The sequence below is a fragment of the Pieris brassicae genome, chromosome 4, assembly GCF_905147105.1.
Source record: "Pieris brassicae chromosome 4, ilPieBrab1.1, whole genome shotgun sequence".
Classification (NCBI taxonomy): domain Eukaryota; kingdom Metazoa; phylum Arthropoda; class Insecta; order Lepidoptera; family Pieridae; genus Pieris; species Pieris brassicae.
The window spans coordinates 7,036,827-7,054,420 of NC_059668.1; the positions used below are offsets into that span (position 1 = coordinate 7,036,827).

The 17,594-nt window shown below is 33.3% G+C and overlaps 1 protein-coding gene across 2 annotated transcripts in view; it reads left to right on the forward strand.

Annotated features, from left to right (window-relative positions):
• Positions 1-17,594, forward strand: part of LOC123708830 (protein winged eye) — a 72,644-nt gene that overhangs the window by 46,983 nt on the left and 8,067 nt on the right. For both annotated transcript variants that reach the window (XM_045659747.1, XM_045659748.1), the window contains exons 7-8: positions 13-114; positions 11,460-11,579. In XM_045659747.1, the coding sequence (XP_045515703.1) occupies positions 13-114; positions 11,460-11,579 (222 nt within the window). The remainder of the gene's footprint in view (positions 1-12; positions 115-11,459; positions 11,580-17,594) is intronic.

Consider the following 17,594-nt stretch of genomic DNA (forward strand, 5'->3'; position numbering starts at 1 on the left):
TGCTTTTTAAAGGGTCTATTCCCGTGGGGATAGCGGTTGCCCGGCAACGCGTCGGTGATGCCGGTCTACTCGCTGCACTCTCACAAAAAGACAACCACCGCCTACATGATATTGGTAAGTTTATAATACATTTTACAAGCAGGTATTTCGGTACCTACCATGGAAATTTAATATGCCAAATCTTCCCTAAACAAAGCAGAGTTCACGATAAGAGTAGATTATTAATTACGCTATAAATTAATCGTTAATAATATATAATGATAAATAAAAGTTAAAAAGGAAAAAAGAAAGCATTTTATCCACAATGTCCTTTGGGATCTTGTTGTTGATGTAATAGAAGATTTCCTTTCATCTGCTGTAAATTTGAATACCTACCTCACTTCAGATTCAGTTCGCAACGTAAGCAACATATACAATAATCTACATCTTCGTTAGTTCTAAGAGCCTGGTAACACTATGTATTTACAACGTTTGCGATATTTATAAAAACAGTGCCAATTTTTATGTACAGAAAAATCATAGGAGAATATCGCTATATCCCCCCCGGTCCTTGGTGTCCATGCTGACCCGTACCAAGGATCTTTTTTTTTAAACTCAATTTAAAATATACCTACCATACCTGTTATATTTAGTTCCTTCAAAACTTTGAAGTACCTAATCTCATTTAGAACCCCAACTACCCAACCCTAATAAATGTTTTATATAAGTTACGCAATCGTTTCTTTCTACTGGTACATGATGATATCAATATGTTCGAACCAGTATTTAATTAACGTAACCAGTCGACGTTAAAGGTCACTGTGGTTCATTCATAAATATTTTTAAATGAGGCGCCGCGATTGGTTTGTCGGTGTTTAAAATTCAAATCGGTCTCATTTACAGTCGATAAAAAAAGTATCGTATTCTTTACATTTTTAATGAAACTTTACGTAATTAAAGAAAATTTATAGATGTGTCTTATTTTAATTGTTTTGAAGCATAGAAAGTTATCGTGAAGGTGGCTAGAAGGTAGCGTAACATGGCATATGCGCTAAAACCTTTTTAAGTCTGTGCCTCAGATTTCTGTATCTGTTTCATGATCATTTGTCAATCTAATTGACAAGTAGGTGATAAGCGTTCTGTGCCTGAAACACGCCGTCAACTTTTTGTGTCCAAGGCAAGCCAGGTCCATTGGAGCCGGGAATCGAACCTACAACCTCAGGATAAGAGTCGTACGCTAAAGCCACTTGGCTAACACTGCACTCATCTACATTTATAGGCAGTTCTGATACTTCCCATCATTCGTTGAAGCATTAATTTATAGTTGCAACGCATAGTCTTTGAGATTTATGACCAAGAGCGATTCGCATCCGACAATTATATGCTAATGGCACGCCTGTATATAATTACACGAGTACGTAGTTAAGTCTAATGTTACTGTAATCTATTTCACCTAGATTTTACTACGATTTTACGCAGGAAGCGATTTCTTGCACATTGTGTGTTCTTTGTTCAACATATGTACTTGGTACTACGTTATGAATATATTGTTTGCAAAAATTCCATAAAAATAAATAGGAATTGTACAGATTTTTGCCATTGGAAAATTAACCTAAGAAATGAAAATTTGAATATAATACCAATATCTCATTAGAGAGGCTACCTATAGAAACTACGGTGATGGAATCCCGTGGAAACCAGCATGCATTGGACATAAAAGCAGACATCATATAACACAGAATGCTGACTTTTTTGCCTATTATAAAAAAAACAACATTACGAAAAAAAAACCCTATTTAAAAGGTAAAATGTCGAATAATTAAGGTACAATAGTTATGATTAAAATTTCAAATTTTATTGCAAGGTGTATTTAATTAGTAATTGCTCATACATATGTCGTTTACACCTGTCTTGTAAAATATTATATTTAATGTACACTTTTAAAAACTCTGACACTCGGACTCTACGACCGAAATTATTTTATTATAATTTACATTTTACATTAGCAAGAGTTCATTTTAATAGTAAATATAATATAGGATTTAATCAACTGTTAACTCACGGTAGGAGAAGAAGTTATTTGTCCAAATTAGTTACGTTCGGTCTAATAAAACAATAAAGTCTTACTCAGGCGCAGGTACGGCTAGATAAGAATCTTACCGGATGTAGGCTGTAGGCACTGCAGGCGAGCCAATTACATGCTAATCAGACTTTACAATTACGATAAATTGCGGAAAACTTTTATAGTTTGTGTAGAATTTTCACAAACGACTTAAGGTTCCCCTCGTGTATATTTGGAAGGTTAAATAATTATTTATACTTTTCCGATGTCAATCCTCGAACTAGACCATTGACTGTAGGTCCCAGTGGCTGAGCTTTCGATGTGAGATATAGCGACGTCTACGTACTAATTGAAGCTAATGTGTCATTCAAATAATATTATTGGCGGAAGAAACTAATATCCGCTGAAAATTCTTCAACTAAAATCTCATTTTCGTCGCAGTTATAGTAAGTACATCTACTTAACAAAAATCTTCACGATATCTAGTTTTTAATCCGCCCAAAATATTTATTTATCAATTTCTTATTGTAGTTTTAGTAATAATTACTTTTTTATTTACCATTTCATTTTTTTACACACAAATCTTCCAAGACATCTTTACTTACACTGTTAATTTTTACTATTATTATTATTACATTCTTTTTCGTTTTTTTGCGTTTGACGCAAACTGTGTTTTGATTATTATTTTGTCGGTTTCAGTGTGTGTTTCGTTAGTAATAAATGTTGTCTTTGCATGAATTATTATAGTTAAGAATTAATTAAGGGTGTTGAATTGAAGAATTAAAATAATAAGATGTGCGAATCGTATGACATTTTTTTACTGACAAAGCGCAGATGAACTGTAGCTATACCTATATATTTGTCATGGACATTTAAATTGTTTTAATCAGGACATATATATCCTGATATGTTTATATATATCTAATAGGTGGGTCGTAGATATTTGGGGGAAAAAACATCACTCGCAACACTTTTAATGTTATGATCAACATTATGAATTGAATTGAACTTAATTTTTTTATTTACGCTGCAATGTTTTGAAGAAATTTTGAAAATTGTTAAGAGGTTTGTTTTTTACTATAAAGTCTAAAAAAGAGGTTTTATATGAATCTAGAGTATACAATAATTACGCTATACAGCTAATGCTCATTAACAGTCCTAAGAGTGCTGTAATATTTTGCACTATAATCGTGTGTCCGAGAAACTGCAATCGCACTGATATTCACTATTAACACTACACTACACTAGTTTCACTAACTCCAAAGATTTAGTTAAGATATCTTGTTCCCGTTGATATCAAGGTGAATTGCCTCAGCATTCTCATTCAGAGCTTGCTATTTTTAAAGTAAATATGTTTAGATACAATTATTTTTTTAATATAAAATACCGGATCCTTAATAAAGCAATAACCGACACACACTTGACATGTTTATTTTACTTTCAATTCGAGTCACGTACGCTTATGACTATTAGACATGCGAAATGTGAATAAGTTTGTTAGTTTAATATTTACAGAAATCTACGACCTTATATTAAAAAAATGAAAATTTCTATATGTTATATGAATATTTTCGTTTCCATTAAATATCCTCACGTCAAATCTTCTTCAGCATAATAGAACAATTTTCCTAAATTTTTAAATTAGAAAAAATGCTTTGTTATTTAATTTATGGGGCAACACCGGAATTAACGTTAGCTAGATAGGTACATCTAAGTATAAACCTATATTGATATTTTCACAAACAATATCGGGAATTCGAACCATAAACACCTTACGCGACCCTCCAGCTATAAACACATTATTGCTTTTTTTGATTATTTTCTTTACTGTTTCTTCTACTCTATGCTAGCTAGAATAAGGTTCACTTTGAAATACCAGGCTCACATAACTTCAAGGAGTGATTATTGTTTAGCATGACGCATTTATTTTAACGTCATAAGAAAGTGACCTCTATGTTTTTGCTATAAGGTTCATTTTTGCATTAAAATGTTACTCACTTAAACCGCAATGGTTGACAACGTTGGGGGCAAATGACAGAAATATGAATTGTTTTTGATATATTCCTACCGGTTTAGAATTGATCGTCGAATGCCTTTTGATGGTAAATGTAAACAAAAAGTTTGTTGCTCATTAGTGAATTCCGCAGTTTAGGTACCAAATTTAAATAATATACTTACGTAGGTAACAATATACATATACAAATTACGACCAAGAAATTGTTTGAGACGTACATTCAATTTTTATATATAATATGAAATTAAATTAAAACACACTTGATACTAATTTTGTTTTATTAATATTGATATTAATAAAAATTTCATCTGACGTTTTTCATCAATGCCAGAGGGCTCGCAAGTGCGTTGCCGGCCTTTTAATTGATTGTATTAAACTACATATACCATTTGTTTGTTCTATAAAATTTATATTTACAAACAGGAACAAACGTCAGCTGTTTAATTAGTATGTGACATTAATTTCATGTACATAAATTAACAAGTACATACAAAATTTTATGTTGTTCTGTCAAGTGCTAGATATAATATTTACCGAATTTGGTAATGACTGGCTAGGATTAGTTGATGTCACTGGTTATATTTTGTATGTACCTATCTATAAAGGTATTTTAGTTCATACGTATAAAGATGATGTGATCTCTGATCATGTGTGATGTGATAGGATTATATTTGCTTAACCTACTGTTAGTTGCTTATACCCGAGGTATTAGACCAACAAAAAATCTTTAAATTATTGCGTTGTAGGTGACGCTAAAATAATAAAAAAACTTGTGTGTACTTATGTACACGCCTTAGAAGTTATACTTTTTTGGCGTAACGAGATAATAATCTTTTTTTTTTAAATATTATCTTTCGCCTTGTTCTACGTTTGTAGATAAAACGACACTAACGATAGAAAAAAACTATTCTCATTATATTTCCCTAACGTGCCAAAAGAAGTATAAATTCAAAAAAACTAAAATGTTGACTATAGCTAACACTTCAGGGGGTGGGTTTTTTGTGACGGTGTGCGCGCGCTTCGTAAAAATTTACTCTCATAATTTTATCATAACACGCCAAAAGAAGTATAACTTCAAAAAAACTAAAATGTTGACTATAGCTAGCTTCAGGGTGTCGGTTTCTTGTGACGGTGTGCGCGGGTTTCGTAAAAATGTACTATCATCATTTTTCCATAACACCTCAAAATAAAATAAAATATTCTGCGCTTCTTCGTAAATTATTTTCACTTCGGTTATCAAATCCATTTCTGTAAGTGGGTAGGTGCATATGCCCTTAAGGAGATCAATGGCGCAAACTTGATACAAATTTTACAGATCAAACCATCAAATAAGTTTTATGATCTGTGTATTATATGCAGTTTCTAAATTCTGCAAATAAATAATGTATGGGCAATTAATTTATCTGAATTAGGTATTATACAACTCTGTATCTTCCCAATAGCGACAGCGACATGGATTCTGGCGTTTATTTATTTAAATTTGATGTAGTTCATTTCTCAATATCCGTTGTTTTTGTTGATGTCGCCTTGAGATCACGCTAAACAAATATGAAGTGAATGAAAAACGTAAAATTGTATGTGAAATTCCATTGCAGTATTGCTATTTATCTTGAGTAGCGGTTTCCCCTATTTTGCGGTTTTTCTTATTATTTTCGATTTTATAAACGTTTACAATAAATTTATTTTACATACAGTAGGTATGGATAGCTAGGAATTTTTATTTAAGTTAATGACGATCAACGCAGAAATAAGTAGTACCAATCTAAAATAATCCGAGAGTGTTTTGTTTTTACGTTCATGAGGGTAGTTCTATATTTCGTAACAACATTTAAAACGTCAGATAAATTTAATGAAACCTAATTTTAGAACGTTCTTATCTACGACGGTTTTTAAATTCCTTCTATTTTCAAACTTTATGTGAGACATTCTATGGGTTGGGCGTGTAATATTTATACGTCTTTTATACCAATTTGAATTTATTTAATTTATCATACAAAATATATGTATGATAAATATATGTATGTCTCACGAGTAAGCGTTATAGTAAATTGTGATGATAGTCTAGTCGCTGTAGTATTTCTAATCACGTCGCAGCAATTCGGGCCGGTCGGCCGTCACAAACATTTGGCGTGCTTCCCGCATATAGGGCTGACTATTTTGAGAATACACGCAAAGCCAGAGATAAAAAAGCTTTAGAGCATTGAAAATTGAAACTTTGTCTACAACAGTTTTTTTGCCTCATTTGTTTATTATAGAGGAAAACGTGTGTATATGTCAGTAGATATGTTTTTGTTCTTCTATATAGCTGTCAAATGGGCAGAAGGCTCATCAGTTGTGATGGCCCACGGACTCTCACAGTGCCAAAAGGCTCGCAAATGCGTTGCCCGCCTTTTAAGAATTAGTACGCTGTTTTCTTAAGTCAAAAATACTTCTGTGGGTAGTTAGTTGGTTCCACATAGTGGTGGTACGCGGCTAAACTGCCTTAAAACGCTCAGTTGTGGAACTTTAAACGTCAAGGTGATACGGGTGCAATTTCACAATCTGCCTAGACAGACGCCCCATGATGGAACTCAACTGCAATTATTAATCCGAACAACTCCTCTGAACACTCCCATAAGAGTAACAAAATAAATATTGTAACAAAACGGACACAAAGCATAAAATACATATATATTTTATTAATAAAGGTAAAATAACAAATTAAACATAAATGGTATTGACTAAACACGATATATTTATTATATGTTTTTATCATAAATATTTGAACAAAATTTAGTTAACAACCCTAGTTAAGCTCCAGACCCTAAGATATGCTCCCTCACTCACGACCCTCCATGCGGGGGATAGACTCACACATAACCACACACATACACACCCGTACTAGTCATAATATTCTGCAATTTTGACCCGCATAATTTGTAAACGTCATTTTTAATCTACTCTGTGTAAGTTTAAATCTGATGATGGCGTATACCATTTTGTAAAAATAATTAGTCTAACATAGATTTAATAAAATAAAATATTTATTTAGTATTTGGTTGTCGTTAACCTGCGTGGTTCCTTTTGTTGTGGGACATTTAGCTGTTTAAAAACTTTTCTATGCCACTTCAATTAAACTCGCTCTAGTGGGCTGTGGCCGCTGTTACTATTTTTAAGTTACGCTTCACTACAAACAACTACGCAATAAACAACACGTTGCGTTTCGTCGCGGTCGCGTAGTTATTATTCTAGGATGGCGACGATATTTAACTGCCCTAGATTAGTAGACTTGGAAATGAAAAATGAAAAATAACGACTAGACAGACGAGCTTTAGTTAAACTTTAACGTAACGACAACGTAAAGTTTTTTATAACTTGTGGTCGCAAGCTTTTGCGGAAAACGATTATTCGGAAAATCCTAGGGGCTCTAGCGCCATTGGGCGTCGGATAAACCCTTTTCTTCAGCGCGCGAGATACTAGGCTATCAGAAGTTGGCGGGAGGTGTGTTGAAGTGTCCACGCATTGTATCACTACGTGCGAGTGAGAAACTCTTACGGTTGGAATGCTAAAGAAAGAAAAGGACGGCTATATTCAGCTTTGAAGGTCAACTGTTAGGCGTACGACGTCGGTTACAGAGTAGTTATAGTTATCACAGACATACAGAAACATGTGTTTATTTTAAATAAAATCATATAAATTTTTTATTGGGTAAATATAATTTATATATATGATTTTAAACATTTGTGAATTATTGTAAATATGCTTAAAAAAAGATACTTCTAAACTAAATTGATAATAATTAAAAAGGTGACCTATGCAATAATTTAAATTTATAGTAAAATGTTTAATTTTATGTCAGATATTCTTGTTTTTATATTTAAAAAAAAGTTTTATTGTCTCAATAAATACAATATTGAATAACTGTATCTGAAAGTACTCTGTGCTATTACGGCAAAGAAGTACGCTTGTATATGAGAGAGTGAGATAGCGATACCAGCACGTGGTATTGCGTCGTAATTGTTGTTTTGCTCCGCGTGTCTCTGATGCTCCGGTAATACGACTCTGGGCTGTTTCGTAAGACGCGGGTTCTTAAAATTTTCGGAATGTCTGACCATTTTTATAAGCTTTTAAAGTAATTTCTAATAATTCCTTAGAAACCATTTATTATCTAAACACGTCGAAGAAAATCTAATAACGTGACTGTTTATGTGCGCAAATTTAAAAAAATAAAATCCCTGACCAAAAAGGAGTTCATTTGAAAAACTGGAGTTAATTCAAACTCGGAATAATGTAAGATTTACTGATTCCTTCCATTCATTTCTGTACTCAAAGAACATCGCGTAACATTGCGCTCGCGTACATTCATAATGCGCCTTACTATATCTTTAAATTATTAATACTTCGTGATTTTATTCTATAACGGCTTAATCTTATGTTTGCTTAGTCACAAAACAGGCTATTTGACGAGATTTCAAAAGTTATTCTAGATTAGTCACCATCAAATATTACTACAAAATAAAAACCCGCCAAAACGCTTCTCTAGGCAAGATGGCGTACTATTAGTCCCTGCGACGCTACCACGTCAAACGTCAAGATTTAGTCTATGACCGATGTATTAAAATCAATATTTTTAATATTGGATATTTTGATTGTTTTTATTGATAAATTCTTGCCAATGCTCGGCACACTGATACATTGGTAAAAGATGCTCAATTTTTAATGCAAGTGTACATGCAAAAATGACATACAATTAGTAAAATATGACAAAGATTTATAACGTTTTTTAAAGTCATGTTTCATACAGATTACAATAACACTTTTTTGTCATACTGTCCAAAGCTCGTTCAACATTATACGCGGTTTTTAGATATAATATTATTTCTTGTTTGCAAAAATATGGAAACAATATCGGAGACGAAGACGATGGATTTGATTAATCATTAATTAGCACTACGTATGCAGATTACGAAAAGGTGACAATAAAAAATCAATGACGCTACAGCCTTTTAGCTCTGGGCCTCAGATGTCTATATCTGTTTCGTGAGCTGAACAAAGAAGTGTTTATGACGGTAAATAAAATGAAACTTGAATATTCAGACACGTCTTAGGTACCATCAGGATTTTTTAAAGGGTCGTTCAAGCATTACATAAGCACTAAAGGGGGGAGGGGGTTCTTTCATTTTCTTATTTGGTGATTACGTCAACAGTAAAAAGTTTTTATTCCTACAAAAATACACAAAAAATATATCTATGACTTTTGAGAGCTTTAGTTAGCAGTAAATTTGCGTACGTAATACTTGAACGGTCCCTAATAGGTGGGTAGGTCATGTGCCTGACACGCCGTCGACTTTTTGAGTCTAAGCCATACTGATTTCCTCAATCGCACTAACGTGTTAAGGCCCTATTCCAGCACGAATTACTGTGTCAGTGTCTCGGGGTGGACAGTGGAGAGATAGAGTACTGAGGCGCTCCGGGCCGTAATAACAATTAGTTATGTAAAACATTAAATTCATGTAATTTTATCAATTTTTTTTTCTGAAATGGATTACTTGGCTTGCGTTAAAATATATCGTGTAAATTTCAAAATCATGTTCTATATACATTTTCGTCATAAAATGAATTCAAAATGTCAAAAATTGGTTATGTTTGGATTTTTTTCTATCGAGAAAAGTTATTTAAATCGTGTATCGATCTTTCTAAATGAATACATAAACTAGTCAGCTTCACCATATATTTTTTTCATTCGCCCTTCTTCAAGAAGCGATGACGAAGAATGGAAAGAAATAATTTGCTTTTTTGGAGTTTTGCGACAGTTTTGGCACAGCCAGCCTATAGAATGAGAGAAAGCCAATAAGCCAATAGCTCTATAGCTACCGATACTTTACTAATATAGGTGGGTAGGTACAAAACTTCACCTATTGTAGGTTTTCATATAATAGACCCGTTTAATTCTCTGGGCCGGATTAGTTAATTAACAATGAATTGTGTATTCGGAATAAATGAGGATTTTATTAGCGTTTGTCCAGTTTACGAATGCCACTTAGTCGTAAATGAAGTAACAAATTTCAATATAGAAATTTGCGTTATTTTTACGTAAATGAAAATTATACAATTTTCATTTACGTAAAAATAACGCATATTTCCAAATAAATTCGTCTTAGCGTCCTCCAAGAAACGAGCGAAATCTTAAAAGGCCGGCAACGCACTGGCGAACCCTCTGGCTTTGAGAGTGTCCATAGGCTTGCGGTATCACTTAACATCAGATGACTTGCCCGTTTGCAAGGTATATAGGTGTACTTTTAGATAGGTATGCGTTACAGTCTTATTAATTAAAGTTTATAATGCGATTAGGTTAAGTTTCTATTATGTTACTAACAACAAAAAAATCACTTAGATGTTGATAATATCAAAGGCATTTTTTGAATTTCTATTGTTTAATATGTATCGCAAGTTCGTGGTTAAATTCAGAGTACCTGTTATGCGAACTAATATGACCGTGAGTGTCAAATGTCTAACTTGTGTTCATTGTCATGATTATTATATAAATAAATAAAAAACGCGTTTAATTTCCAATCATGACCAAAGAAATAATGATATACAGCTTAGATTTTATATATATTTTTATCTTGTTATCCTATATCCTAGCTACCTTCAGTAGGTACCCTCGATCTCCTCTAAAGACCCTCTTTTTCCAACTGGCTCTATGGCTCTCTTTCTCCATTAGCTTCCGGCTACCGCTTCAATTTCTATCCACCATTTTGAGGCTATCATCTCCTTCTTCCCCTTGCTCCCCTCCCCTTCTTCTTCCCTTAACGTGATTATTATCGTATTATAAAGACGTACTAATAATTTTGTTAACTTTCTTCTTTCTGCATATATGATAAACGATGTTTGCAAGCAAGCAATTTCTGACTAATGTTGAATTATGAAAATACGAATTTCTGATTAATGTTGAATTATGACAATACGATTTATTGATTATTAAATGATTTTTCGTTTATAAAACAACATATTTGTGCCAGGTTCTTCTGTAATTAAACAATATGCGTAATAAGTGTTACTGCTTACAATTTTTTATCATAACAGTTTTGAACGAGCAAGAACACGTACATATATATTCAGATTTTTAGCTCGTGCGCTCGGTCGTGATAGTCTGTTTCATGCCCTTTTCATATTGAATTAAATATTTTAATTTTTACATCGTTATACGTATATTTATGCGTTACTGGGAATATTCATGTTTCTATGTATATTTAAATATTATAATTAAAAGCATACACAAAACTACCTTATTAAAGTAATTTTTCCAATGATAATTAGTGCGTAATTAGTGTTTTTATGTCTTTTAGTGCACGGCTAAAAATTCTGAATGATGAATATTTACGATGTTATTACGTAATCATCGAACATTGCGTTTCGTTGCAGATACAGCGCAGACAGCCATGACGGTGGGCGTGGCCAATGTGTTGTGCGACGATCGCTCCGCCCCGTTGGCGTGGCCTACCCCTGCGCCCGCACCTACCGCACCCCTCTGGCAGTACCCAGGTAAACACCTACTACTAATTCATGCTCGCCTGGTAACTCCGCGCCAACTGCGGTGCGAGAGCGCGGTTTTGGCGATGTCAGTCGCTTGCGATTTAAGAACACCTTCTACAGTGTTATGTCAGTTTGGTATTGGCATTGCAACTGAGATCGTTTTCACGACGCTCATCCCCCGGATAGCATCTTAAATAAAACGTATATTTTATTTTTATTAAAAAAAAAAACTAGTTTGTTGCTTATGTTTTATGAATATTACCTAAATTAAATAAAAGTAGGATATGCGTAGTAACTAATTACATTAAAAAATAAATTAATATTTTTCATACCAACATGATGAATATGCAAGACAAACAGTAACAAGTACCATCTAACAGCGACCCAATTTATTTTTTTATCCAACACTCGATCCCGTTTATTACGGCCACCGGTTTCTTTCATCGAGGGTCGGTCTTGTTTCTTTCTCTCTTGTTTCATGACTAGCACACGCCCGCGGCTCCATTCACGTGGAAGGCGACTGGTTCATTATTAGTTTTTTTTATATTCTACTTAGAGCCATTAGGATTTTAATGGTCGTATTGAATTTCTTTCTAGCTTTGTTAATATGCTTTTATGCTTGGACACCAGTTACGATGGGAGCTGACATTCACAATTGTGTTGTATTGTGATAGTAATTGCCGTCTGCAAAAAAAAGCATTATAACGCAACTTGTTTAAAAACGAAAATTAGTTTGTCTACAACAATCTCATAAAATAAATTTTTCTTTCCATCAACTTTCACTTTGCTAACTCAACACGTCTAAATAAGAACAGAAATTTTCCTGTGTTTGTGATCCATATATATATTGTATATACAATAATTTCCTCGAATTTATACACGAAAATGGCGGTGAAAGTCCGCTTTAAAATCAGACTTTGAGAATAACTAAAAAGGCTTATAAAACGTATTCGTCGTAGTTGTAAACTTCAAAATCCATCGCTAGCCCTAGCAACCGCCAAATCGTTTCCCACACGGAACTGTCACTCCCAACACATAAATTATCCATCATCCGAAAAAACAAAAAGCGTCGTAAAAACTCATTTATCGATAACCACTCTCGACTGCAGGCAGCCCTAAACACTTCGCCGCCTACTTGGCTCCGCCTCATTCCTGCGTCTCGACCAATGAGGGCCGAGACCGAAAAGAAGGCAGGCCGTGATCGGCGCCCGCCTTCACCAATTTTAGTGTTGTATTAGTTTTTTTCATAATGGCGATTATCGTTAGTGCTTACGGATTGACACCTCACGCGATCTTAAGTAACACAGTTGCTTTAGCGTGACAGAAGAAAAAATATTTTCTCTTTGAAGGCATTCGGTTTTCCGCTCGGAAAGTTTTTGATGGATGTCGGATTAATTGCGTACTAGAAACCAGCCAGTCGTAGTTACAAGCACATGGCTGTAGCAGTATCATTATTTAAAATATACTATGTTTATTAACCTTGTTTATTCAAAAAATGTCTAATAAAATGGTACAATCAATATTAAAGATTTATTCTTTGATATATATCATCAGGGAAGGAAATTTCCTTCCCTATTGTCCAATCCTATTGTTCTGAAAAAAAAATAGACTTTTACATAGGTACCTACCTAGCTACTGTTGCAAGATTTTACTAGACTTTACTGAATCATTAATTTTACAAGTTATATCTTGAGAGAACAAATTCTCGAAATATATAATAACGATTTATTTATTTGTTATATGTAATAAATCAACTTAGTTACGAAATTAAATGCCTAAAATAACTAAAAAGCCACAGAAAAAAACATTTTTTACGTTCCGATTGCGCATTTACTATTGATAGGATTCGTTAAGGTTAAAGAACGCAAATATCCTTATTGAAAGATAATACTATTTTATGCAATCTACCGTCACAATTTTGTAAACGAAATGTATTTCTCTATCTGTCAATTGTGAAACTGACAAATAAAAGGTCACGCTTTGTGTGACTTAACTTAGATATACCTATATACTACATAGGAAGTAATTGCAGTATAAAAGGAAAACCATTGCGCAACTGATTCTTACTATTCTCTAGGTAACCCCCAAAGCTTTGGCTCGAAAGTGCGTTGCCGGACTTTCTGCATGCAACCCTAAATAAATAAAAGTTTAGTAAAAATATAATTTATACATGCAGACAAAACTGTACATAGATGTAGGTACCTAAGGCAAAAAACCTTACGGATTTTTACATTTACCTACTGTTAATTCAAAATCATTTATTCATATATGTAACATTAATGTACACTTATGAACTTCAAAAAAACAAAATACATATAAAATGCTTCCAATTTTACATTTACTGCCAGTCCTCAAATCAATGGAATATAGAACGGAAGAAAAGAACTGGCAAAAAACTCTCCGCCACTCTTTTAAATCGCCAAGTTTTTATTTTACACAACGTTTGTAGAAGCTGCAACCATTACACCATCACTTCAGTCTATTCTCTTCTGTTAAATCGATACGAAGTGCGTCAAAGATTGCTTTAGTTGCGTTAAAAACGACATTTCCTATGCGATTCCCACACAAATGAAGTCACGATCAGTTTAATCGGCTCTAGCGGCTAATAAATTATTTATTAGAACTGAACAATGCCTTGAATTGATTACAGCTCCGGAAACTTTTTGATCTGATCGCTCGTTTGTCTCTTTAAAATATTCTGTCTTTGTTAACGTTGTGACGTAAAACTAGTTTAATTTTGTTGGAATTTTTGTTTTGTATGGTGTAGCGTGAACTCAATTTCCGTACTTAGACGCTCACATGGTCCGGCGTTGATTAAGCCAGCCTAGACTTTCAGAAGCTCGGAAGTTTACAGGGCACTTCGCAAGCTTCACGATTTCTCTTGTTTTGTATGTCTCATTAGCACAAATTTCTAAATCTTTTTGTTATGGGTAAGTGCAGTCTTCTTTCTTTCACATTGGGTATTAATCTTTAGACGTATTAATTTGCTCGCAATCTAATTTTGAAGCCCTTACGTCGATTAAACTCGTGAACCAGGTGCTAGTTTTGGTCGTACTTGAAATCGTGGACGCGGTGATGCTAGTTATTTCGACTACATATTTGCGTGTTGTTCCAACGAGAATGTAATTGCGTGCTCCTATTTATATTTATAATTTATTTTATGATTATTTATTACTTAAGATGTCATGTGGCACATGGTGTAATGGTTCCTTTCAAACGTTGTGTAAAACAAACAAAAAAATTGGCGATTAAAAAAAGTGGCGGAGAGTTGATTGCCAGTTCTCCTCTTCCGTTCTACGCCCTTGATTTGAGAACTGGCAGTAAATGTAAAATAAGCAGCATTTAATGTATGTTTTCTTTTTTTGACGTTCTTAAGTGTACATTGTGTCACCTATTTGAATAAATGCTCTTTGAGTTTAATATATAATCGGAGATCATTTATAACATTAGGATTGATAATTATGTAACCACTATACATATTTGTAGTTACATGGACTTGTTGTTATAAAAAAATTGACATAGACGAAACGTTTTGTAACTTTGAAGTGAATTCATTGAACCGTATATTTGCTATAATATATGCTTGTCTCTATTGATTCATTGTGAAAGGACTGGCTATACGCTTTTTATATTAACAAAACAGCTTATGAAATCCAATCAATTTACGAACAATTAAAAGTAATTGTTAACATGCATCCGTATCCGCATTATCCCTTTATAATGTATTAAGGAATTGAATGTATAAAGGAAATAGACCTGTTAGAAACCTGTACGAACGTTGGAGTAGGTTCCATTTCCCACATTAAGATTCCTACACGCTCCTCTCCGGAAACGCGCCACAGAATACTAATTATTCCCGCGATGATCCCACCTGTATAGGCAATTTAAAATTTAATTAGGTTCGGCTTTTAGTGATTAAACCTCAATTTCTATGTCCAAAATATGTATCAAATATGTTCAAAATAAAACCAAAGATTGATCGTTGAAAGTTGAAGCCATTGTCGCGAGTTTTTTGGTACTTTCCAGGTCTTTATCAAAGATTTTCTAATAATTGCTGTAATAATTCTGTAAACTGCGCTTTGAGACTTAAATTTCAGCAGTCTTCATTTAAATTACATTTGCTACAAAATTAACTAAACAGTATCAAATAATATTATTTTCACTCACTAAAAATCTTAAACAACATCTTGTCAACCTGTCCTATACTGATATAGAAAATATCTAGCAAAAACAGTTAAATTATAAATTGTGTTATGTAGTTAACATGATCAAGTACAGTTAAGATGTTAAATTGAAGAGACTGCCCATGACACAGGGAATCCTAGTATGGAGCCAGTGCACTTTATTTTACCGAAATGATTCTGTGATTGTGTATAATAAAGTATTTCTTCTTCTTAAATAACAATTTATATTAATATTTATTGTTCTTGTGTATAATAAAATAATTTATATACGGGATAACAAAATCGGAATAGGCAAAATGGGAGTCAAGTTTCATAGATTTTCCACCTTAACGGCGGCCATCAAGCCAGTTTTCACTCGAGCTAATTTTATCCCCGGGCCGTATAAAATCTAAGCTAATACAGTTATGTTCCAATTCAACTTCTGCAAAGTTTAAGGTTGACTGTGGTTTTTATTATACATTTACATTCATTTTTACGTTAGTTAATATCGGTGAATTGTCTATGGTGTAATAGACAACGAAACTCTGTTGTCTTTTGCTAGATATTACTGTCCAATTCTTGAAGTTGAATGCTCTGGCTAGGCTATAGTTATAACGTTTCTTGTTATCTATCTCAACAAGAAGACAGACTTATGTAGCATTGTAAGTTTAAATTATTTCATAACACCTTTAATACAGGTGTTTAGTATTCCATCGTGTACCGCGTGAATTCATTAACATTTCAACAATACAGTGTGGTGCCGACTCGTAATTATACGCAATTTATAGTAATGTCTAGAAGCACGCTTGTATTTCCTGTTTTAGGTATTAATTTCTTGATAAATTTACACGATAATGCTGATTTATTCCTTGATCCGATTTCTATGAAATGTCATATGACCAGAAAATATTTCATAGACTTTGTCTTCTGTGTCTGACAAAACAATCACTTTATTAAAACAAAACATCACAAATTATACACGATTTTTTCTACATATTGTCATGACTTTAGGTGAAATAATTACACCACACCCAATTAAATACCACATTTGTGTGCGCATTTTTAATTCAATGGAAATTAATTAAAACATGATTCGTGAAATTAATGAAAAGAGGTGTACATCTTTGGCTTTACCTAAAGTAACCTGATCACAAACGCCACTTAGAATAAAAAAAACGAACCTTTTTTCTATCGTTCTATTAAGACTTGTATGTCTTTGGACCCCTTAGAAAATTTCAAAACTGATAATATCATTTACGTCATGCATGTATTATGTAAATGATATTGTGTCAGTTCCGAGTAAATAACATTAGATTAGGTTAAGTTAAGGGCCTCATAGCCTAGCGGTCTTATTAAGTGTCCGCTAGGTGAGGGGTATCGGGTTCGTTTCCCGGTCAGAGCGGATATTTAAAAAAAATTAAAAACCTAACCTAATGTAATTTACTGGGACTGGGAACTGAGACAATATCATTTACATTATGCATATAATATTATCAGTTATTTTTTTAAGGTGGCCAAAGCCATGTGCCTCAAACGAAACAAAGAACGATATACATTTTTGGAGCTGTTATAAGGTGGAGACGTGATTCGACAAATTTACCAAAAATATAAGAATATTGTCAAATTTTCTCAACTAATTATGCCAATTTTCGCAAATATCTAAAAGCAATCTATTTTATGGAAGACAAAATAATTGCAGCTGTTCGAGCACTGTTGCCGGCATTAAGCAAATCTTTTCGTTGAAATATTATTGCCAGTTCTTGATATGTATCGTAAATTCTTAAATAAAAAAGGTATTAATTCTTGATCACTAGTTCCGTATAAAGTTAGTTTGTTAGTTAATGTTTTTTTACTAATAAAT